At 36.9% G+C, this 23911-nt stretch overlaps 1 protein-coding gene across 1 annotated transcript; it reads right to left on the bottom strand.

Moving 5' to 3' along the window:
• Positions 1–1592: 1592 nt before the first annotated feature.
• On the bottom strand, positions 1593–21926 carry LOC145715179 (EF-hand calcium-binding domain-containing protein 13-like). The gene is made up of 8 exons (XM_081794851.1): positions 21887–21926; positions 15560–15703; positions 15158–15226; positions 11606–11746; positions 7571–7642; positions 6540–6683; positions 5998–6069; positions 1593–2672 (listed from the first exon to the last, which is right to left on the bottom strand). Exons 1-8 carry the CDS (start codon positions 21900–21902, stop codon positions 2386–2388), a joined length of 945 nt encoding a protein of 314 aa, XP_081650977.1. The 5' UTR covers positions 21903–21926; the 3' UTR covers positions 1593–2385.
• Positions 21927–23911: the final 1985 nt, after the last annotated feature.

The following is a 23911-nucleotide window of genomic DNA, read 5'->3' as shown; positions in this document are numbered from 1 at the left end:
GCTATCATAATGCCCATTACAAAGTGCAAAATTAGTCATGTCACTTTTCAAATTTGACTTCTTCAATGACTCCCTAGAGTCTTCAAGATAAAATTCAAACTCTGTTGCTCAGAGAACAACAAAGATAAAAACAAAGCCCTTCTGGATCTGCTCTTGACTATATGGCCACTTCATTTCTTTCTTTTCCCACTCCTTCCACCACTATGCACCATCAAGTTGATAGTCAAACATCAACCTGAACTGTAAAGCTTGTTAAACACACACACACACACACACGCACGCACGCACGCACGCACGCACACATACACCTTGGCCATGATTCAGATATTCTGGGTTTTTAACAAATTCCTAGGTAGTTCTGATGTAAATCAGTCTGAGATCCAATGCTGTAAGTCCTACTGGACTACTTAGAGTTCCTTGGCTTCTCCATGAGCTTTGTTCTTCTGTACTTTGTACATACTGAACATTCCTTCCTAACTCCTTTCAGCCCCTTTCCCTGCACCTGCAATTCTTGGCTAGTTCCTACTCATATTTCAAAACTCAACTCCAACAGCATCTCCTCCAAACAGCCTCTCTGACTACCTTATCCAACCCTGTGTGGGTTAGGTACCTATTGTATACGTTCCCATAACACTCTGTTTACCTCTGTCGTGGTATTTAACAATTGGAATTCGCGTTGTTTGTCATCTTGACAGACTGTAAGCTCTTTTATCTTTATATACTTAGTGTCTAGCAAGCAACAGTGCTTAATAAACTTTCATTGAATGAATGAAATAGCTCACCTCTGAACTCTCATACAACTCACTATCATCACTTGTGGAGGAAAAAACTCAGTCCTCCTCCTGTGTTTCTTCTTTACTCTCACTCTACGGCCACGCTTACAGCACTCTGACACTAGATATGTGGGGGGTTTTCTCCCACCAAGCAATTCTCTGCAACACCAACTGAGTGTCATACAATTTAACGCAATTCTGACACTATCTACCTGGAGATGGCATCAGGTCTCACAGGTTAAGGGTTCAGTCCCATGAGACTGCTCCCCCTCCACTGCAGATGCCAATCACAAGTAGTAGGTCCCCAGGTTACCTACAACTTCTGTCCAACTTGGCTACAAATTGGAGGTTCCCATGACTTTCTCTCCCTTGGACTCAATTATTTCCTAAAATAGTTCACAGAACTCAGGGAAATACTTAACATTCATCAGTTTATTAAAGGATATGATAAAATATACAAATGAACAGCCAGATGAAGAGATACATAGGGTCTGGGAGGTCTGGGAGCATCCCAAGCACGGCAGCTCTGTCCCTGTGGAGTTGGGTCAGTTATCTTTCTGGTATGTAGATGTGTTCACCAACGTGGAAACTCCCCAAACCCCATACTATTAGGATTTTATGGAGACCTCCTCACATAGGCATAATCAATGATTCACTCCATTTCCAGACCCTCTCCGTTTTCTGAAGAATGCGGGTGGGGGATAGAGCTGAAAATTCCAAAGTTCCAATCATGGCTTATCCTTATGGTGACAAGTCCCCACCTAGAAACCAGAAGCCTTCCCAGAATCACCTATTAGAACAACAGATGCCCCTAGAGTTCTCATCACTTAGGGATTTGCCAGTGTTTTAGGAGCTCCGTGCCAGGAATGGGGTTGAAGGGCAAATATATATTTCTTATTATAAATCACAACACATCACATCACTATGTCCCTGGCTATTACTCAAGTACTGCCATATACCATTGTAAATTCACTAAACTTTTATCTCTTATATTGTTATATACCCTTTTGTTGTTTACAGCTTGCCTCACCAACTAGACTGAAAGCTTCCTATGAATATTTTATATTTACTCGATTATCTGACACATTACATGACCCCTTACATATCAAAGACACTCAGGATCAGGTCTGTCCCATAGTCATACAGGCCAGGCACTGCCTAACGCTGAAGGGTGCTGTTTACAAGCACCCATAAGTTGTGCTGTACAGCGGCTCCAGTCAATATGATTAATGAAACAATGCTTAAACCCATTTAATAATGGAATAAAGAAAATACTTTTAGGAACTGAATTTAAATGAATAAAAGAACCACATAATAATTGGCAAAATTTGAAAATTATACATTGTTTTCTCTGAAACCTCTTAGGATTCAATCAGTCTCCTCCCACAAATGTCTCCTGCAGAGGGGAGAAAGTCCTCCCTCAGTCTCTTCCTGGCTCAGAGCAGTTTCCCTTCAGCACAGCTTTCACAGAGAATGACCTTGCCTTCCCTGAAGATGCTAAAAACATACACACAGATACACTCTGATGGAATCAACACAGGATACTTCATGGGTCATAAAAAATCTTATTAATCTTATTCAAAGATTTTTCTGTCAAGATAAATCTATGATCTCAGTAGACACGCTCTCTTAGAGTACTTTTTCCATTAGGATAATAAAGAAAAAAATTATTGGGGAGTGATGAATGGAGGATAGGGAAGGGGAATGGAAAATTTGCTATCACTTTATTTGGAAAGTCAACGTAGTTATATATACCATCAACATCAAGCGTTTTCACTAACATCTGGTGTTCTTCAGGCTTTACAGAAACACTGAGGTCATCAAAAGCATCTTTCAAGTCACCAATCTGAATTCTGTTGCAGTTCATCAAGTTGACAGTTTGGAGGGCAGTACATAAACCTGAAAACACAGGGGGATTCTATAGGTCATATATTTCAATTAATATTATCATTATGATTCCAAAATTAATAAGCCAAACATCCCTTTATTCCAAGCATATTTCCCTGAGATGTTCAGTTATTTTTGTCTCAAACTAAAAAAACTAAGATGACTCAGTTTTGTTTTTGTTTTTTAACTTAACTGCCTTACCAATGAGTTACACAAATCATCATACACTCAAGGTATCAGCTTCTCAAAAGTTAAAATAGGCCATTGCATCTTTTAGGGAAATGTTTCATTGTATATGCATGAGACAGAATTTGGGGCTTACTTCTGTCTATATGAAATAGCCCAAATTTCAGAGTATAAAAATATTAGTCCTGAATTTTCTTCTGCTTATTTTGCTACTGCTTTCATTTTTTGCATATTCTTCATAACTTTCACTCTATTATTAGAAGTCCGCCAAGGAGTGTGGGAGTATTAAGGTGCCCCATTCCCAGCTCTTATCTAAAACCTCTAGGGATTTTCCCTTCTAAATGGGGTCCTTAGGATTAGAGCCAAGCCTCTGTCTGCCTTTTCAATGACTCCCACAAATCATGGTACACTCAAGGTCACTGTTTGGATTATAATCTCTAGTTTATCTAAGAGAATATTTAAAAGGAGGCAAAGTACTGGTACTCAAAAGAATTGCAGGAAAGAGTTGTACTATTTAGTAAGACATTATTAGATAAGACATTTTCCAACAAATCCTAATTCATGAGTGCCTTATTTCTCCAATAAATCCCAGCAGGGTTTTTTTGTAGACATTACAAACTGATTCTAAAATCCACATGGCAGTGTAAAAGTCCTAGAATAGTCAAAACAACTTTTTTTTTTACATTTTTTTAATGTTTATTTTTGAGAGAGAGAGAGCGCGAGAGAGCGAGCGAGCAAGCAGGGGAGGGGCAGGGAGAGAGGGAGACACAGAATCCGAAGCAGGCTCCAGGCTCTGAGCTGTCAGCACAGAGCCTGACATGGGGCTCAAACCCACGAACCATGAGATCATGACCTGAGCTGAAGTCGGACGTTCAACTGACTGAACCACCCAGGTGCCCCAGTCAAAACAACTTTTTAAAAGTAGAACAAAGTTAGAGGGCCAATACTACCTGAATGGTTTCAATGTTTATTGCAAAGCAACAGGAGTCAGACAATGTGGTTTGTGTAAAAACTGACAAAGATTAATAGAACAGAAGAGAGAATCCAGGAAATAAATATATATGTATATTTATATGATTTGTTACAAAACTACAAAGGAATTTCCGTATAGAAAGTATAGAGAAAATACAATCTTTTCAACAGTGGTGCTGGAACAAATGAAGGTCCATATGCAAAAACAAAACAAAACAAAAAGGAACTCTGATCCATACTTTATTCCACATATAAAGATTAACTCAAAATAGATCACAGAGCTAAAATACAAAACCAGAGGTGCCAGGGTGGCTCAGTAAGTTAAGCATCCGACTTCAGCTCAGGTCATGATCTCCCCGTGAGTTTGAGCCCGCCTCAGGCTCTGTGCTGATAGCTCAGAGCCTGGAGTCTTGCTTTGGATTCTGTCGCCCTCTCTCTCTGCCCCTCCCCCACTTGTGCTTTCTCTCTCTCTCTCTCTCTCTCTCTCTCTCTCTCTCTCTCTCTCTCTCAAAAATAAATAAAAATATTAAAAAAATATTTTTTAATGCAAAACCAAAACCCATAATACTTTTAGAAGAAAATATAATAAAACATTTGTAACCTTGGGTGAGGCAAAGATTTCATACATGTGACACCAAAAGCACAATATATAAAAGAAAAAAAAAACTAATTAACTGGACTTCATCAAAATTAAAACTAATGCTCTTGACACTTAAGAAAATGAAGACACTCAGAGAAAAATGTGCTCAGTAGAAGACTCGGAGAAAATATTTGCTAAGTATATATCTCATAAAGGACATGTATCCAGAATACAAACAGAAATACAAAAAAACCCATCCAACTTTATTTTTTTTTATTTTTTTTTAACGTTTATTTATTTTTGTGACAGAGAGAGACAGAGCATGAACAGGGAAGGGTCAGAGAGAGAGAGGGAGACACAGAATCCGAAACAGGCTCCAGGTTCTGAGCTGTCAGCACAGAGCCTGACGCAGGGCTTGAACTCACGAACCGTGAGATCATGACCTGAGCCGAGTCGGACGCTTAACCGACTGAGCCACCCAAGCGCCCCAAAACCCATCCAACTTTTTAATTTTTTTTTAACGTTTATTTATTTTTGAGACAGAGAGAGACAGAGCATGAACGGGGGAGGGGCAGAGAGAGAGGGAGACACAGAACTGGAAGCAGGCTCCAGGCTCCGAGCCATCAGCCCAGAGCCCAACGCAGGGCTCGAACTCACGGACCGTGAGATCATGACCTGAGCTGAAGTCAGACGCTTAATTGACTGAGCCACCCAGGCGCCCCCCCATCCAACATTAAAAAAGATCTGTACAGACACTTTATAAAGATACACAGATGACAAATAAGCACATGAGAAGATGCTCAACATCATTAATCAGTGAGGAAACACAAATTAAAACCACAATGAGATACTACTACACACTTATTAGAATGATTAAAATTAAAAAGACTGACTCCACCAAGCACTCCCAAGGATATGGAGGAATTGGACCTCTTCATACACTGCTGGTGGAAATGTAAAATGGTGTGGCCACTCTGGAAACCAGTTGGCAGTTTCTTAAAAAGTGAAACATACACCTACCATGTGAACCAGCCAATCTTTGGTAACTACTCAAGAGAAAGGAAAGCATATATTCATACGATGAATATTGTTGTACACAACTGTTCATAACAGCTTTATTTATAAGAGCCCCAAACTGGAAATAGCCTAACGAGCCGCACCAGGTAAGTAGATAAACTTCAGTGTATCAGCAAAATGGAGTGCTATGCCAGTAATAAATGACAATGAACTGCTGATACATCCTACGTGGATGAATCTCAAAATAATTATGCTGAATGAAAGCATCTAGCAAAAAAGAATATACCCATTTTATAAAAGTCTGGTAAATGCCAATGGATCTATACTGGCAAAAAGCAGATCAGTCGTTGCCTACGGATGAGGAAGAGGATGGGAAAAAGGCAGGAGAGATTACAAAGGAGCATGAGGCAGTTTTGCAGGTCAGGGATGTGTTCATTACCTTGATTGTGATGACAGATTTATAGGTGTGTGCATATGTCAAACTGTGTACTTTTAATTATAAAAATATACAGCTTTTGAATATCATTTATAGCTCACAATACTGTTTAATAATAACAAAAGGCAATGGGAAATATGACCCACCTTCAAATTCAGGAGCTGGCTTATTTGTGTTCAAAGCCTCCAAAATTTGTTTGAGACTTACTTCACTATTTTCTAAAAAGTAAAGTATAAGGATTATAAAATGGCAAGGTGTCAATATTAATAATCATCATTAAAATAACCATGACAGGGAATGGTGTGTGTGTGTGTGGGGGGGGGGGGTGGGGGGGGGGAGGGGACAAATTTTGTTAATGTCTGAAAATTAGCCAGATAAAAACTAATCAATTTAAAATAATTTTACCACGAATCTATTCCCTTAAAACAAGAAAAAATTCTAACGGTATTATTTGTCTTAATTAAATATTGATGTATACATTTTACAAATGTGATGCCAGACAGAGGGTGACTCTTAAAAATATTTCCAAGAGTAAAAAAATATTAATTTTAATTTGTTCTCAGTATGCCTACATTCTCATTATGTTTCTAAGACCTAGTTTATCTAAAACATACATATATAAAACATATCCCAAGCACACAGTAAAACTAGGACTTCAACAGAGATTGTTCTTTTAAAAAGGACTCACCATCAATAGATGCTTGACCCAGAATTTCCTGGAACGTCTTGTTGCTTAATAGAATTCTAGCCTTCCGGAGTTGGGACCTCAGCTCATTTATAGGCATCTTATCATTTCTGATCTTATCAAGAGTTGTAATCTCTTTAAATAAATCTGTAAACATGTCAAGAATAGAGAAGTGATGAGGAAGTTGAGGCAAAGCCCTTTTTTAGACTTAACACCCTAACCTGCACAGAGTAGATGCATTACAAAAGGAATTCTGAGTTAGAGGGCTTTCAAAACATGTCAGTGGGCTCTGTTTTCAGAAGTCACTTAAACAATAAGCAAAATTTAACATACCCCTAGCCAGCTAAAAGTTGAGTTTCTGCAACATTTTGTAGAAGTTTGCTTTTATTTATTAACTATTTCTCCTCAAAGGTTTTTCTACTACATGCTCCAGTCTTTCATAGACTGTAAAGCATTTCAAGAACAGCTTGATAATAAATAGCTCTTAGAATGAAGTCAAATATCAAAAATAGAACCCAGCTAGTTGGCAAAAGGAAAACTGAAAAATATAAATCTGTTATACTCTGAAAAACAGTCACACCCTCTCCTAGGCATTAGAAAGCCTCTCTTTCTTGCTAGCCTACCTACTAGTATTACATGCAGTAAATCCTTTTTTTTTTTTTTTTTTGTACTTTTTTTTAACGTTTCACTATAGGTGAGAAAAAGAAGCATATGGAAATTATCGGAGGTGAGAGAAAATTGTATTAGATTCACCAGGGGAGAAAATGTGTACCTTATACTGGAGCATATACTGAGACAAACTATTTTGCTTTAAGAAAGCATATTCTAGGAATGTAATTCTAAATAATTCATTACAGTCAAAGCACAGATTAAATATGATAAGGAATAAGAAAGCAGATTATAACATCTTGATACAGCAAAGAAAACTTAAGGAATTAAAAATACAGGGGAAAACAAACTATATTTTAGAAAAAGAATACCATTGAATGATCTTAGAAATTTACTTTTAATTTTCATTCTTTTACTATACTTACTATTGAATGGTGTTGATGGTTTAGGTGAATTAATGAAAACATCAATTACATCTTTTAAGATCTTTTTACTTTCTGCAAAGTTAAGAAATAAAATGGAATTTAAATAGATTTTAAGCTCATTAAAGCAGGGATCTGGTATTGTTTCAATTTCATTCAGCTTTCAAACTTCTGTGACCATAATGCATGGTAAGAAATACACTTAGATTATGAGCATGTGCGTGTGCGCGCGCACACACACACGTACACACACACAAAAAGGGAATGCAAGGAAACACAATCTGGGAATTGCAAGGTACAGTTAGGATTCAGACCTCCCCATCCCCTGCCCCGAGGCAGGTCATAAGACACTCATGTGAGAGATGCCCTTGCTATACCCAGAGGGAGGGTGCATCCTTATCTCTGAAGACTGAGGGTTGGAGGGACACCAAGAGGAATCTGAACGAACAGACCTTACTAAGTTTCCCCTGGTTTACCACGCTCAGCTCATCTCATTTTGTCCTATCACAGTTTTCTACCACTTTCCACCCTTCATCAAAGCTAACACCAAAACATTCAGCTTTAACAACTCCTTATGAATATTCCCCTTTCATGTAAAATTTATATTAACTTTGAATGCTTTTCTCTTGTTGATCTGTCTCTTGTTACAGAGCTCCAGCTGGGAACCTAGAAGGGCAGAAGGAAAAGATTGTTTTCCCACTCCTACAGAAGCCTGCTTCAGGGGTCATAGGCTGGTAGCCCACAGACTGAATATAGCTGAGAGTCAGTCATGTCCATTGTCCTAGGGAGTGGTGGGGTTTTCTTTCCATTTGAATTTAACTATCTTCATCTAGGACACATGCTCTCAAGTTACCTTACAGTCCACACCCCTTCCTTTTGTCTTACAGCCAACTCATTTTATTAATTTTGCATTACGTGCCTGGCTACCGCAGGCATTTGAGTTAGCGGACTCTGCAGAGCCTGATTCAAAAGTTACCCTTCTCTATTGAAGTCTATTGTAATTTATCTAAATGGCAAATATTGGAGCTATGGCACTATACCTTTTGAAGTGGCAGGATAATTTGACCCATCTTTCCTATTCGAAGCAGTTAGCTTGGCCTTAAATATTTCCTCACTCCTGAGATTTTTGTAGACTGAGAGTTTTGGTAGGGACTATGTTTGCAAAAACCTAGAATCATTGAAGAAAATATGCCAAATGCCTAAATAGAGAGGAAGAGTTTGTCTGGAGACAGAGACAGAAGGAAAGAGAGGGACAGGGAGGGGTTGAGAGACTAGAGGTTTGATGGGAAAGAGTGAGAATTACCCTGTGGGAGCTTCCCTTCACACAGATGCAGGATTACCACAGGCTCCAACAACAAAGCATCAGTAGAAACACAATGCAAGGAAGTTTTAAAAGCTCTTCCTCTGTCTCCCACATTATGGTGTGACTTTGGAATGGGAGAGGGTGCCAGTAATCAACCACCCTGCCCCCAGGGTCTGATTTAATTTAATTGAAAGAAAAAAATGATTTCAATTTCTGGTATTTAGTAGCCAGATATCTGGATCAGCCCTCCTACTAAAAACAACTAAAAATTCTAAATAAAATTATTGCTATAAAAAAAAAAATCTTGGGGCGCCTGGGTGGCTCAGTCGGTTAAGCGTCCGACTCCAGCTCAGGTCATGATCTCACAGTCCGTGAGTTCGAGCCCCGCGTCGGGCTCTGTGCCGACAGCTTGGAGTCTGGAGCCTGTTTCAGATTCTGTGTCTCCCTCTCTCTTTCTGACCCTCCCCGACTCATGCTCTGTCTCTCTCTGTCTCAAAAATAAATGTTAAAAAAAAAAATTTTTTAAAAATCTTGAATTCATCAATGTGTTGCCAAGAAAGTAAGAAATTCCCAGACCAAACAACTGATGAAAGGCTGTAATCCAGAAACACGGCGACTGTTTTTACCCAAAGAGTGTTTGCCAAAGACAAAACAAAACAAAATTGGATGAATTTTAGTTTGTAGTTTCAAAGGCTCAGACAAAGCCTAAGTTCCTCCCAAAGTGGAGGGGAACGTGGGGTGGTTATCCTCAATTTACAAAAATGTTTCTCTAGATTTCAAGACCCAGAAAAAAATATCAAGAATAAGAAAACGTTCCTCCTTTATAGATAATTTGACTTTTCTCTCTAGCTACCTTTAAGATTTTTCTTTCTCTTTGGTATGTCACAGTTTCATCATGATAACCCTATGTATGGATTTCCTTTCATCCTATGTGGGATTCACTGGAATTCTTGTATTGGTAGGTTTAGGTCTTTCTCATTCTGGAAAATTCTCAGCTATAGTTCTCCAAATATTTTCTCTGCAACCACTCTGTCTCTTCTCTCCTGTGTGGCTATATATCACATCTTTTCATTCTTTCTTTTTCTAGCTTTACTGAGATATAACTGACATGTAACATTATATTAGTTGTAACTAATATATAACGTAATCAGATACACATATATATTTCAAACTGATTGCCACAATAAGTAGACCTCTTCATTCTGCCTTCCTTTTAGCTTCTTCTTCTTCTTTTTTTTAATGTTTATTTATTTGGGGGAGAGAGAGAGAGTAGGAGATGTGCAGAGAGGGAGACAGAGGATCTGAAGAGGGCTCCATGTTTACAGCAGTGAGCCCAATGCAGGGCTCTAACTCACAAACCACAAGATCATGACCTGAGCAGAAATCTGATACTCAATCAACTGAGCCACCCCAGCGCCACTAACCTCTTTCCTATATTCCAACTCTGTCTTTCTATGCTGCATTCTGTATAATTTCTTCAAACTCCTTTGCACTTCATATTTCTCTCTTCACCTATGTTTAATCTGCTAATATTGTTGTCTGCTAATTAATTTTAATTATTATATTTTTAATTTCTTTAAGTCCTGTTTCTTTCTTTTCAAATTTTAGTTTCCCTTACATGTTTTCAAATTTATCTTTTTTTAGAAGAGTACAGAAAGAGTGAAATTAAAAGAATAGAAAATACATATATATCCAAAAATATACTGTATTGCATATTCGCAGGTTGCTCAGAGAGTAAATCTTAAAATTTCTCAACATAAGAAAAAAACCCCTTTTTAACTATGCATGGTGACGTGTTAACTAGATCTATCGTTGTGATCATTTCATTCTATATGTGAAATATATATACAAAATGTCACAAAATCAATGGTAGAGAAGAAAATGATACAGATGAAAACATAAATTGAGGAAACAATAAACACGATAGAGAGGATCAGAAAGCCAGGAATTAGTTAAGAGTTATTAAAATTGACAAACCGCTAGCATAAATGACCTAAAAAGAAAAAAGATGGGGCGCCTGGGTGGCTCAGTAGTCAAGCGTCTGACTTCGGCTCAGGTCATAATCTCGTGGTCCATGAGTTTGAGCCCCGTGTCAGGCTCTGTGCTGACACCTTAGAGCCTGGAGCCTGCTTCAGACTCTGTGTTCCCTCTCTCTGACCCTCCTCCACTCTCTCTCCCTCAAAAATAAATAAAAACATTTTTAAAAATCTTTAAAAAAGAAGTATCTGATTTTATTTATTTTTTAAAATGTTTGAAACATCTTTTTAAACATTTTTAATGGTTATTTATTTATGTTTGGAGGAAGAGAGAGAGGGAGAGAACAGGGGAAGGGCAGAGAGCAGAGAGAGAGAGAATCCCAGGCAGGCTCCGTCCGTCAGTGCAGAGCACTGTGAGATCGTGATCTCAAACCGTGAGATCATGACCTGAGCCAAAATCATGAGTTGGACGCTTAACTGACTGAGCTACCCAGGCACCCCAAGAAGTATCTGATTTTAAAACCTGGATAAAACAGTACTTGTTTCTACTAGTCTTCTCCAAATAAAGAAGAGTATCCACACACTTTCCAAAAGGGTTACAACAATTCTCAGTAACCAGTTTATAAACATAGCAGTCCCATAACAATCTTCCTAAACCTATGGTATTAGTATTCTTAAAAAAAAAAAAAAAAAAAAAATGAGCCAGCATGAACACGTATAGTCTAAACAGGAAAACTGAGAGGTAACTCAAGAACTCACCATCTGTTTCAGAGTTCAGTAACACCTCAGGTTTTTCTTCATTTAAAGGTTTCTCCAGGCCCTCCAACGCAGATAAAAGGTCTGTAACTTCAACTTTCCTATCAAAGACACTATTAACAACGTTACATGCATCTTCTATTCCTAAACAGAGACATGACAAAATACAAAGATATCTAGTTGGTCAGTCTATCCAGAGAAGCACATAACAACTTGATTTGGGTGAGATGTATTCATTTTCTAGAATACCCAGTCTTGAGAGATTTTGCCTCTCTGAAATATTCTCCAAACTGAAAGCTCTACAACATTTATAGGTTTACAATGCTTATATCAGAAAACAAGACACACTGAAATAGTTTACCTTACTAGTTCAACACAGGAAGGTAAACAAAACAACAAAATACCAAAATTATCTCTAAGAAAATAGTGCCATGATGGGGAAACAAAAGGGGGCACTTGGGTGGCTCAGTCAGTTAAGTGTCTGACTTTGGCTCAGGTCTTGATCTCACGGTTTGTGAGCTCGAGCCCCACATCAGGCTCTGTGCTGTCAGCGCAGAGCCAGCTTCAGATCTTCTGGCACTCTCTCTCTCTGCCCCTTCCCTACTCATGCTCGCTCACTCTCTCTCTCTCAAAAATAAATAAACAAACATTTAAAAAAAGGCAGCCCTTTCTGTCTTTATCTAAACATTTGGAAAGAATGACAGTGTTGTTGATGACATGCCAATAATTTGTTGCTTTACTAACTCAAGTGTTATTCATTTATATCTTTTAATCTCCCTTGTATCCAAGTTACAACTGTCTTCTTTATTATGTCCTCCCTATTTTTTCCCCTTCATCATACTTCCTAAAGAGTTCTTTATTAGTCTTTTGAAAGAACCAACTTTTGGTTATATGGATAAGTGCGTGTGTGTGTGTGTGTGTGTGTGTGTGTGTGTGTGTTCTATTTCACTAACTTCAACTTTCCACTTTGTTAGCTCCTGACTAGCACTTTTCAGGGGGATTGTACTGCTCTTTTGTTGTTTATGCTGCTGGTTAGCTCTGTAAACTGAACGTTTAAGATAAATTGTTCTGGAGGCGCCTGGGTGTCTCAGTCGGTTAAGCGTCCCACTCTTCATTTTGGCCCAGGTCATGATCATGTCAGCTGCGCTGACAGCAAGGAGCCTGCTTGGGATTCTGTCCTTCTCTCTCTCTGCTCTTCCCCCCCGTCATATGCACTCTCTCTCCAAAAATAAATAAACTTAAAAAAAGATAAATTATTTTTGATATTTCTTGTTTTCTAATAAAAGCATTTAATGCTATAAAATATCCTGTAAGATTGTTTTGGTCACACTCTACACGATTTGATACATAGTGCTTTCACTGTCATCATTTCTAAAATCTTTCAGGTTTCTTTTATTCTTCCACCAAGGAATTACTTACAAGGCAATTTGTTTTTCATCTTAAAAGCAACACTTTTCCTTTCTTTCACAAATAATTTTAATGTCACAACATCATGGTCAGACTATGTGGTCTGAATGACTTCTGATTTTCAGAATTCACTGAAATTTTTATTTGTGGCTTAAATACATCATCTATTTTTGTGGATATTCCATAAGTATTTGAAAAGAATGTGTATGTTTTTAGCATACAGAGTACTCTAATCTGTTTCTGAAGTCAACTTTGTTAATATTGTCACTTCAATCTCAATCTCTTTCTCAATTTCTTTCAATCCGTCTATTTCAATCTTATCTATTTAGAATTCAGTGTTTACCTGGAAATAGATATAAATATGGTTGTGTTTTATGGGCATTAGTAGAAATCCAACTTATATAAAGCATTCTTTGTTATACACGTATTCCATTTTTTCCTTTCTTCATGGAACCGTATTATTACTGAGGTCTCTCTCTGGTGCAAATGTAAATCTAGTTTACTGTTATGACGTGTATGTATGGACCATATTTTATTCAACCATTTCCCAAATCATGGACTCATAGATTGTTTTCATTTCTTCCCTCCCATAATGTTGCAGGGAGCATCCCTGTACATGTCTCTACAAGAAACTTCTCTGGGCTATTTATCTGACAATAGAATTATTGGATCATAAGAAATATGCATACTGAATTTGACAAGTACTGCTAGATTGCAATCTGGAATGCTGTACCATTTTACCTACTCACTAGCAATTTGTGAGTATTGCCAACTCTCTTCATACACATATTTAGCTATGTGGGTTTCTCCTCCTGTATACTAAGTCTTATATCCTTACTTATTTTTCCAATTGATTTCTTTCTTTCTACTGTTGATTTGCAGAATTCCCTTATATTTGAGATATTAATTTTTTGTTAGTTATCTTGTAATTATCTTCTTCCAGTCTGTTACATGTTTTAGAGTCCTTCATTTACCAGAAATCCTTAATTTTGATGTGATCAAATCCTTTTTTACCCCATGGTTGTGCTTTTGGGGAGTAACATCTTTAAGAAGGCATCCATAACCACAAGGCACAATAGTTTTTCTTGCATTTTCTTCCAACAGCTTTATAGTTTAATCTTTGAGATCCATTTTAACATTCATTTGATTCTTTGAAGGTTATTTTTGTATATGGTATGACATAGGGATTCTACTTCATTTTCTCTGCATTGTAAGGCAATTTTCTCAAATCAGAAGCTAAATAATACATCTTTTCCCCCACTAACTGATGATGTCATTTCTATCACATTCCGAGTTCCCATTAATAGAAGTCTCTACTGGGTTCCATATTGTGATGCACTGGTCTATTTTCACAGGTCTATATTAAAACAGCATTATGCTATGTACTAACATGTGACAAAGCAAGATCTTTATCTTTTTTTTTCCCAAAAGGGTCTTAGCTATTCATAGATCTATAATCTTCTATAATGAATATAGCATTAATTTGTCAAGGTTCCCACCAAACTTATCCTGAGATAGTGAGTGGAACTGCATTCCAAGTACAGATTATTTAGAGAGAATCCACTTATTTCAATACTTCTTTTAAAACCCCAGTTTTAGGACTACAGTTCTCAATCTCAATGTCTGTGGTCCAAGGCTGTTTTTAGTGTCCCCATGATAGAACTGTGCTGAAATTTCAAAACAAACCGAAAAAAGTTAAGCATTTAGCCAGTGTTTTTCACAAGGAGATAGAGAGCAAATGTAAAAAAATATATATATGAAGAAATAAACAAGAAAGATAAGAATACAGAGGGGAAAAGTCATTAGATGTGATTTAAAAAAGCAAACCTGTTACTTTGATTATAAGATGGATAACCCCATCAGCATTAGTGAGGACAAAAGAAAGAATATAGCAATAAAACACATGACAAGGAAGAAAGAGAGACAACAGAAATTTTTTTAAATAATTCAAGAATATTACAGTATGGAAAATATGCATCTATGTGTGAAAACCTAGAGTTTACAACATGAACTGAGTTTAAATGAGAAAATGCATAAAAGGGGGGTTTGGTAGAGTATATATAAAGTCTATATACACACATACCTATACATACACCAACCCCCAAAAATGAAGTTTCTGTTCATATGCATTTTGAATTTCATACTTACTGTGGCACTCGATAAATTCATCACTGTTGTTCAATTCTCTGATGAAATCCTTAAAACTCACCACTTCATCTTTTTTTAAAAAAGAAAAAAAGAAAGAATTTAGGTATTATTGTAAAAAGGACCATTTGATGTTATAACACCAGAGCTATAAACACAAAAATAATGGAGAGGACTGGTAATCCTATTGTGACACATGTGATATGCAGAATAGACCTAAAATAAAGCTGTCAGAGATGCACTTTGAACATCAATTCCTCTGATAAAAACCCGTAAATTGATAGACAAGAAACAACTTTTAATTTCTCTTTTAAAAGATATATGGCAGTATATTTCCTTTGGCATTTAGAGTGAAACTTCTGAAATATGCAAAATTTGTTATTTTAAATTGAAATAATTACTCACCGTTAGGATTAGTGTTATCCAAAGTCTCCTTTATTTTATCATCTGTTAGATAGATTCCAATGGCATTTAAATTTTGCTGAAGTACAGGAATGTCTTTAAGTTCATTTTTGTAAATGTTGATGTTGTAAAATTGATTTTTATTTCCTGGGAAGAGATAATCACCTTCAGTTAGAAAGGAATTTTCATGTTTCTCCTTTATATTTTAATTTTTTTTAATGTTTATTTATTTTTGACAGAGAGAGAGAGAAAGACAGAGCATGAGCTGGAGAGGGGCAGAGACAGAGGGAGACACAGAATCTGAAGCAGGCTCCAGGCTCTGAGCTGTCAGCACAGAGCCTGACACGGGGCTCGAACTCACAGACCGCGAGATCATGACCTGAGTTGAAGTCAGACGCTCAACCGACTGAGCCACCCAGACACCCGTCTCCTTTATATTTAAAAAAAAGTGGGGAAAAAAATCTCCCAAGATATAAAATTATACTTAAGAGAAAAGGCAGTATTTGTATTTATTTATGTACCTACAATAATTTAAAATAGGTGACAATAGGTACACAGAAATGTATAAATATAAGTAAGGAAACTGGGGGAAAGAAACAGAAGAGCAGCAAAAATAAGACAAAAGAGAGCAACAGACAAAGTACATTTCATAAGGTCATATACATTAAATTTTGCAACAATATCAAATGTGCATGCATCTAACAAGAGCCTTCCAAATATAGCAAAAACTTGCAGAATTAAAGGGAGGAATGCATGAACCCATAATCAGAACTGCAGATTTGAAAATCTTGCACTTAGTAATTAATAGAACAACTAGAATAAACATCAGGAAGAATTAAGGGCGCCTGGGTGGCTCAGTCAGTTAAGTGTCTGACTTTGGCTTAGGTCACGATCTCACAGTTCATGAGTTAGAGCCCTGTGTTGGGCTCTGTGCTGACAGCTCAGAGCCTGGAGCCTGCTTTGGATTCTGTGTTTCCCTCTCTCTCTGCCCTTCCCCTGCTCGTTCTCTCTCTCTCTCTCTCTCTCTCTCTCTCTCTCTCTCTCTCCCTCCCTCCCTCCCTCTCTCTCTCAAAAATAAATATTAAAACAAAAAAAATTTTAATGTTTAAAAAGAATCAGAAATTAGAATATCCAACAAAACTAGCAAACAATCTAACCAAATGATATTTATAGAACACTACCCAACAACTACAGAATATACATTCTTTCAAGTGCACATGGAATATTCACCTAGGTAGACCACATGCTAGTCTTTGAACCAAATCTTAATGAATTTAAAAGAATTTAAATTGTACGAAATAAATTCTCTGACCAAGGTGTATTACATTAGAAATCAGTAACAAGATCCCTAGCACATGTCCAAATATTTGGAAATTAAATAATATAGTTCTTTAATTTTTTTAATGTTGATTTATTTTTGAGAGACAGAGAGAGGCAGAGCGTGGGTGGGAGAGGGGCAGACAGAGAGGGAGACACAGAATCCGAAGCAGCTCCAGGCTCTGAGCTGTCAGCACAGAGCCCGACACGAGGCTCCGACCCAGGAACCATGAGATCATGACCTGAGCCGAAGTCGGACACTTAACCAACTGAGCCACCCAGGTGCCCCTAAATAGTACATTTCTAAATAACTCATGTTTCAAATGAGATATCACAAGGTAAATTAGAAAATATTTTAAATAAGTGATTATCAAATCACAACATATAAAATTTTGTGAGATGCTGTGAAAGTGCTCAGAGGGAAATTTGTAGTTTTAAATGCTGGAAAGGTATAAAATCAGTAGTACAAAAAGTAGTGGTATGAAATTCTTTTTTCTTAATGTTTATTTTTGAAAGAGAGAGAGCGCGCCTGCGAGCATGAGTAGGGGAGGGGCAGAGAGAGATGGAGACACAGAATCCAAGGCAGACTCCAGGCTGGCACGGGGCTTGAACTCACGAGCCGTGAGATCATGACCTGAGCCAAAGTCGGACGCCTAACCGACTAAGTCATGCAGGCACCCCTGAAACTCCTTTTTAAAAAATTCTTTTTTAGAGTTGTATAATACTCTACTGTACATAGAAACTAAAGTTTATTCAACTAACCTCCAATGTTTACACATTAAGTATTTTCATTCTTTTGCCATCTCAAATAATTCTGTAATGAATAATCTTATGTATCTATATTTTCACATTGTTGGAAGGTATCTTCAGGGAAAATTCCTAGAAGCAGGATTGCTGGGTCCAAAGGTAAAGGCATATGTAGTTTTGTTAGACATTGCCAAATTCCCTCCATTAGACTGGTAGCATGTTAAACGCCCACCAGCTATAGGTAAACGTCTTTTTCTCTACAACCTAACAGTTGTGAAGGTTTTCAATTTTTGCCAATCTAATGGGTGAGAAATTGTATGTCCATTTCAATTTGCATATTTCTTATTATGAGTAAAATCAAACATCTCTTAATATGTTCATAAGCCATTTAAGATCTTTTTTATGATTTATATATCCATGACTTTTGCCCATTTTTCTATTTTTCTTCTGTGATATACATTATAGTTTCTACCATATTGTTATTTGTTCTTTGACTTTACCTATGATATTGTATTAATAGATAAAATTGTTTTTTTTTTTAATTTTTTCCAAGATGGATGTCAGAGAGCTTACTGCCTATGTTTTTTCCTAGATTTTTTTTAAACGTTAAAAAAATTTTTTTAACATTTTTCATTTGTTTTTGTGAGACAGAGAGAGAGAGAGAGAGAGAGAGAGCGAGCATGAGCCGGGGAGGGGAGGAGAGAGAGGGAGACACAGAATCCGAAGCAGGCTCCAGGCTCCGAGCTGTCAGCACAGAGCCCGACGCCCACAGACCGCGAGATCATGACCTGAGCCAAGCCAGACACTTACCTGAGTCACCCAGGCGCTCCTCTTCCAGGAGTTTTATGGTTTCAGGTCTTACAAGAGCAAGTATTTAATCATAGTCTAAGATAGGAATCCAGTTTCATTCTTTTGCATGTGGTTGTCTAGTTTTCCCAACACCACTTATTGAAGAATCTGTCCTTTCCCCACTATATATTCTTGCCTCGTTTGTCATAAATGAATTGACCGTATATGCAAGGGTTTATTTCTGAGCTCTCTGTTCTGTTCCACTGATGTCTGTTTTTATGCCAATACCATAGAGTTTTGATTACTATACTTTTGTAATAAAGTTTGGAATCAGAAAGTATGATGGCTCCAGCTTTGTTCTTTCTCAAGATTGCTTTGGCTATCAGGGTTTTCTATGGCTCCATACAAATTTTAGGATTGTTTGTTCTAGGTGTGAAAAATGCCATTGGAATTTTGATAGGGATTGCATTGAGCCCGTATATCGCTTTGGGTAGTATGGACATTTTAACATTATTAATTCTTTGACTCCACAAGCATGGAATATCTTTCCATTCATTTGCATCATCTTCAATTTCTTTCTTCAATGTCTTATAGTTTTCAGTGTACAGGTCTTTCACCTCCTTGGTTAAATTTATTCTTAGGTATTTTATTCTTTTCAATGCAATTGTAATGGGATAGTTTTCTTAATTTCTTTCTGATAGTTTATTAGCAAATAGAAATGCAACTGGTTTTTCTATTTGATTTCATATGGTGCAACTTTACTGAATTTGTTTATTAGTTCTAACAGTTTTTTTTTAATAGGGCCTTTAGGGTTTTCTACATATAATATTGTGTTATCTGCAAATAGTAACAGTTTTATTTCTTTCTTTCCAATTTGGATGACTTTGTTTCCTTTTCTTGCCTAATTGTTCTCGGTAGGACTTCCAATACTATGAACACAAGTTGAGTAAAAGTAGTGAGAAAAATTACGGCATAGGGAATATAGTCAATAACACTGTAATAACATTTTATTGTGACAGATGATAACTACACTTATCATGGTGAGACGTGAGCAATACATAGAATTATTGAATCACTATGTTGTATGCCTGAAACTAATATAACATTTTATGTAAACTATATTTTAGTAAACAAAACAAAACAAAAAAACTGGCAAGAATAGGCATCCTTGTCTTGTTCCTGATCTTAGAAGAAAAGCTTTCAGTTTTTCCCCATTGAGCATATATGTGGCCTTTCGTATATGGCCTTCATTAAGCTGAGGTATGTTTCTTCTGTACACACTTTGTTGAGAGGTTTTTTTTAATCATAAATGGATGTTATCTATCATAAATTGATGTTTGGCAGTTTCTATCAATTTAAATATATATCCCAGCAATCCCATTTCTAGGTATTCAACTAGGAGAAATGAAAATATATGTCCACACAAATACCTGTACATAAATATTTATAGCAGCTTCACTCATAATCACCAAAACCCAGGAAACTTCAATAGTTTATCAATTGGTAAATATACAAACATTACATTCATGTAATGGAATAATACTCATCAATAAAAATAAACACACTGCATGCAAAAAGTTGATGAATGTAAAGTATAATATGCTATGTGAAAGAAGCCAGACTCAAATGAGCTTCATATGTTATGATTCCATTTACATGACAACCTAGAAAAGGCAAAACTTTAGAGTCAAAGAATAGATCAGGGGTCACCAGGAATGAGGGTTAGCGAAATGGATGGACTACAAAAGGACACAAAGAAACTTCTGTGGTGATACAGTCTATGTGCTGTTTAGTAATGGTTACATGACATTATTTTTAAGAATTCAAAAAACAATATACCTAAAAAAAGGTGAATTTTACTACACGCAAGTTATACTGCAATAAATATAAATTTGCTCCTCAAAAATATAGTCAAGAGAGTAGTTGAGAATACATAAAAACAGAAAAGATAGGTATAAAATCCACTTTGCTAGGTTGGTCAAAAGTTTTAAAGTTGTCTTCTTTTTATTTTTCAAATTTTTATTCAAATTCTAGTTAGTCAACATATAGTGTACTATTGGTTTCAGTAGAATTTAGTGATTCATCACTTACATATGACACCCAGTGTTCAACGTAACAAATGCCCTCAATACCCATCATCCTTTTAGCCCATCCCCCGCCCACCTCCTTCCACCAACCCTCAGTTTGTTCACTATAGTTAAGACTCTTCATATGGTTTGCTTCTCTCTTTCCCCCACCTTCCCCTATGTTCATTCGTTTTGTTTCTTAAATTCCACATGTGTGAAATCATAGGTATTTGTCTTTCTCTGCCTGACTTATCTCACTTAGCATAATCCAGTCTGGTTCCATCCACATTGTTGCAAATGGCAAGATTTCATTCTTTTGATGGCTGAGTAATATTCCATTACATATACATATACATGCACCATAACTTCTTTATTCATTCATCAATCCATGGACATTTGGGTTTTTCCCATAATTTGGCAATTGTTGACAATGCTGCTATAAACATCAGGGTGCATGTGGCCCTTCAAATTAGTATTTGTATACCTTTTGTGTAAATACCTAGTAGTGAAACTGCTGGGTCATAGGGTAGTTCCATTTTTAACTTTTTGAGGAAACTCCATATTGTCTTCCACAGTGGCTGCACCAATTTGCATTCTAAAAATTATTTTCTCATTGTTTATAATATTCTAATAAATTCAGGTCAGATATACCTAGTGAATAATCTCAGAGAACAGTATATAATCTAATATTTTTCTAGCACTATCAAAGTAAAACCACCCATAACTTTGAGTTTGGGGTAAATTTAGCAGTCTTTGCCATATAATTCAAACACAAGTTATATAAACTAATACTGTATTGTTTTATCTTTAAAAAAATTTAATGTTTGTTTATTTTTGAGAAAGAGAGAGACAGGGAAACCGAGAGCGAGTGGGGGAGGAGCAGTGAGGGAGGGAGACACAGAATCCGAAGCAGGCTCCAGGCTCTGAGCTGTCAGCACAGACCCTGATGGGGGGCTCCAACTCACAGACCACAAGATCATGACCTGAGCCGAAGTCTGACGCTTAAACAACTGAGCCACCAAGGTGCCCCTATATTGTTTTATCTTTATATTGTTTCTTACTTACCTGTGCTTTATCTAATCCTGTGTGTTTTTTAAAAGATGTTTTAAAAAACATCTTTTTTTTGAAAACATCTTTGTTTGTTTGTTTGTTTACTATTTTAGGGAGAGAGAGAGCACAAGCTGGGGAGAAGGATGAAGGGAGAGAGGAAATCTTAAGCAGGCTTCATACTCAGCGCGAATGGATGCAGGTTGAGCCCATGACCCTGGAATCATGACCTGAGCCGAAGTCAAGAGTCAGTTGCTCAACCAACTGAGTGACACAGACGCCCCAATCCTGTGTTGTTTTAACATGAAAACCACTGCCTGTCCTTCCACACAGAGCCAGTAGATACATATTAAGTGGAACTCACCTGAGGCTTTAGGCATGTTCAATGTATCACAGAACTTAATAAAAAAATTCTTCAAAGGTAATCTTGCCATTTTCTGTAATGCAAAGTAAAATGTAGATGAAGGAATTACTGCTTCTGAATTAATCTGTCAGCAGTTAATAGTCAAGTTATAACAAAGGTGAAAAGCCCGGGGGTCAGCCTGTACTGTTCCTTCTTCCTTAACTTCTGCATACATATGATTATCAATTTCTATTCAATTATTTCCAAATACTGCTTGAATATATCACTATATTAGTTAATGCCTATGCTATTACAATAGCATTGCTAAAAATCTATCGCATCAGTCTCATTTCTCTCCATTTATTTTAAACAATGCAGCAAGAGAGGTCTTTCTCTTTAAAAAAAAAATCTGGTTACTCCTCTGAATAAAACCCTTCAGTAGCTCCTACTTGTCCAAAAACTACAAAAGCAAAACAAAACAAACACACGGTGGGCAGGCAAAGAGGCTATAGGCCAATATTCCTTACAAATGTGTTAACATCTAAGTGAAATTCTAGAAAATAGGGTTTAGCAGTATAAGCAGAAACTAAAGTTCTAGATACCTTTAGGACATGCATTTTCACTGAGGGTGATAGGCTTTCAGGAAGGAAAACAGGTTCTTGGAGGGGAAAAAATCTTAGCCATTACAATGGTTTGTGGCCACAGTACATAAGCAAATATTTATTTTTGGCATTAAACATTCATAGCGTGTGGGATGGTGAAAAAGACAAAAATGTCTAAAAAGTCTCCTTAGGGGAGTGATATTTTTTTTTAAAGGTTAAGAAACACCACTTTTAGGATAATGGTAACCACCTAAATTTACTCTGGAGAAATCTAAGAAAAAGGCTTAGAAATCCATAGGACCAAAGATGGCATCTTGATGTGGAACTCAGTGCATAGAATTTGGTGGTGAAGGAAAAGAAAGAAGCAGTTAAAGATGAAGTCCCTACTAAACAGTATCAAAATGTCAGAAGGCTCACTACCCCCACCTCCCACCCTCTGCCCCAAAGGTGCCATTAAAGTAAACGGACTTCATTTACTTCAGTAGAAACTGAAGACAGAGCTCCACACTGAATGTGCCACCCAACACCCTCAACTCTTTCAACAAATCAGGATAGAAATGGACAAAGGAAGATCTGAGATGGGAGCCAACAACTCAGAAAATAGACTGTGTAGAAAGACCAAGTCAGCTCCAAAATAAAGACTCAAGTAAAGTAAAGGTACACAAGGTAGAATGGATATGACAAACTATAGTAAGGGACATAAAGGATAGACATGAAAAGAACCAAAAGGAAAAAAAAAAAAAACAAGGAGGGGGAGAGAGAAAAGGAAGAAAAAAAAAAAAAACCCAATGCAAAAAAAAAAAAAAAAAAAAAAAAAAAGTAGAAAAGTTTACAGCAGAAGTGACAGAGCCCAGAAATAAACCCCACATATGCTCAACTAATATTTGACGAGGCAGCCAAGAACATTCAATGGAGAAAGGATGGTCTCTTCAACAAATGGTGTTGGGAAACTGAATAACCACTTGGGATACTCCCCAAAATTACCTCAAAATGAATTAAAGATTTAATTGTAAGATCTGATACTGTAAAGAAAACATAAGGAAACAGCTTTCAGACATTGGTCTTGGCAATGATTTTTTGGACATGACACCAAAAGCACAAACAACAAAAGCAGAAATCAACAAGTAGAACTAGATGCCATTTAAGATTTTTCTTTTTTTTAATGTTTATTTATTTGTGAGAGAGAAAGACACAGAGCATGAGCAGGGAGGGGCAGAGAGAGAGGGAGACACAGAAACTGAAGCAAGCTCCAAGCTGTCAGCACAGAGCCCGACATGGTGCTTGAACTCAAGAATCATGAGATCAAGACCTGATGTCGAAAGCTTAACTGGCTGTAGTCGGACGCTTAACCGACTGAGCCACCCAGGCACCCCAGAACTACATTCAACTTAAAAACTTTTGTACAGCAAAAGAAACAATCGGCAAAATGAAAAGGCAACCTACA

The sequence above is a fragment of the Panthera onca genome (genome assembly GCF_046562875.1).
Source record: "Panthera onca isolate mPanOnc1 chromosome E1 unlocalized genomic scaffold, mPanOnc1 haplotype 2 h2.Chr16_ul_7, whole genome shotgun sequence".
Classification (NCBI taxonomy): Eukaryota; Metazoa; Chordata; class Mammalia; order Carnivora; family Felidae; genus Panthera; species Panthera onca.
The sequence above is the reverse complement of the archived record's forward strand: the minus strand, read 5'-3'. Positions and strand labels throughout refer to the sequence as shown.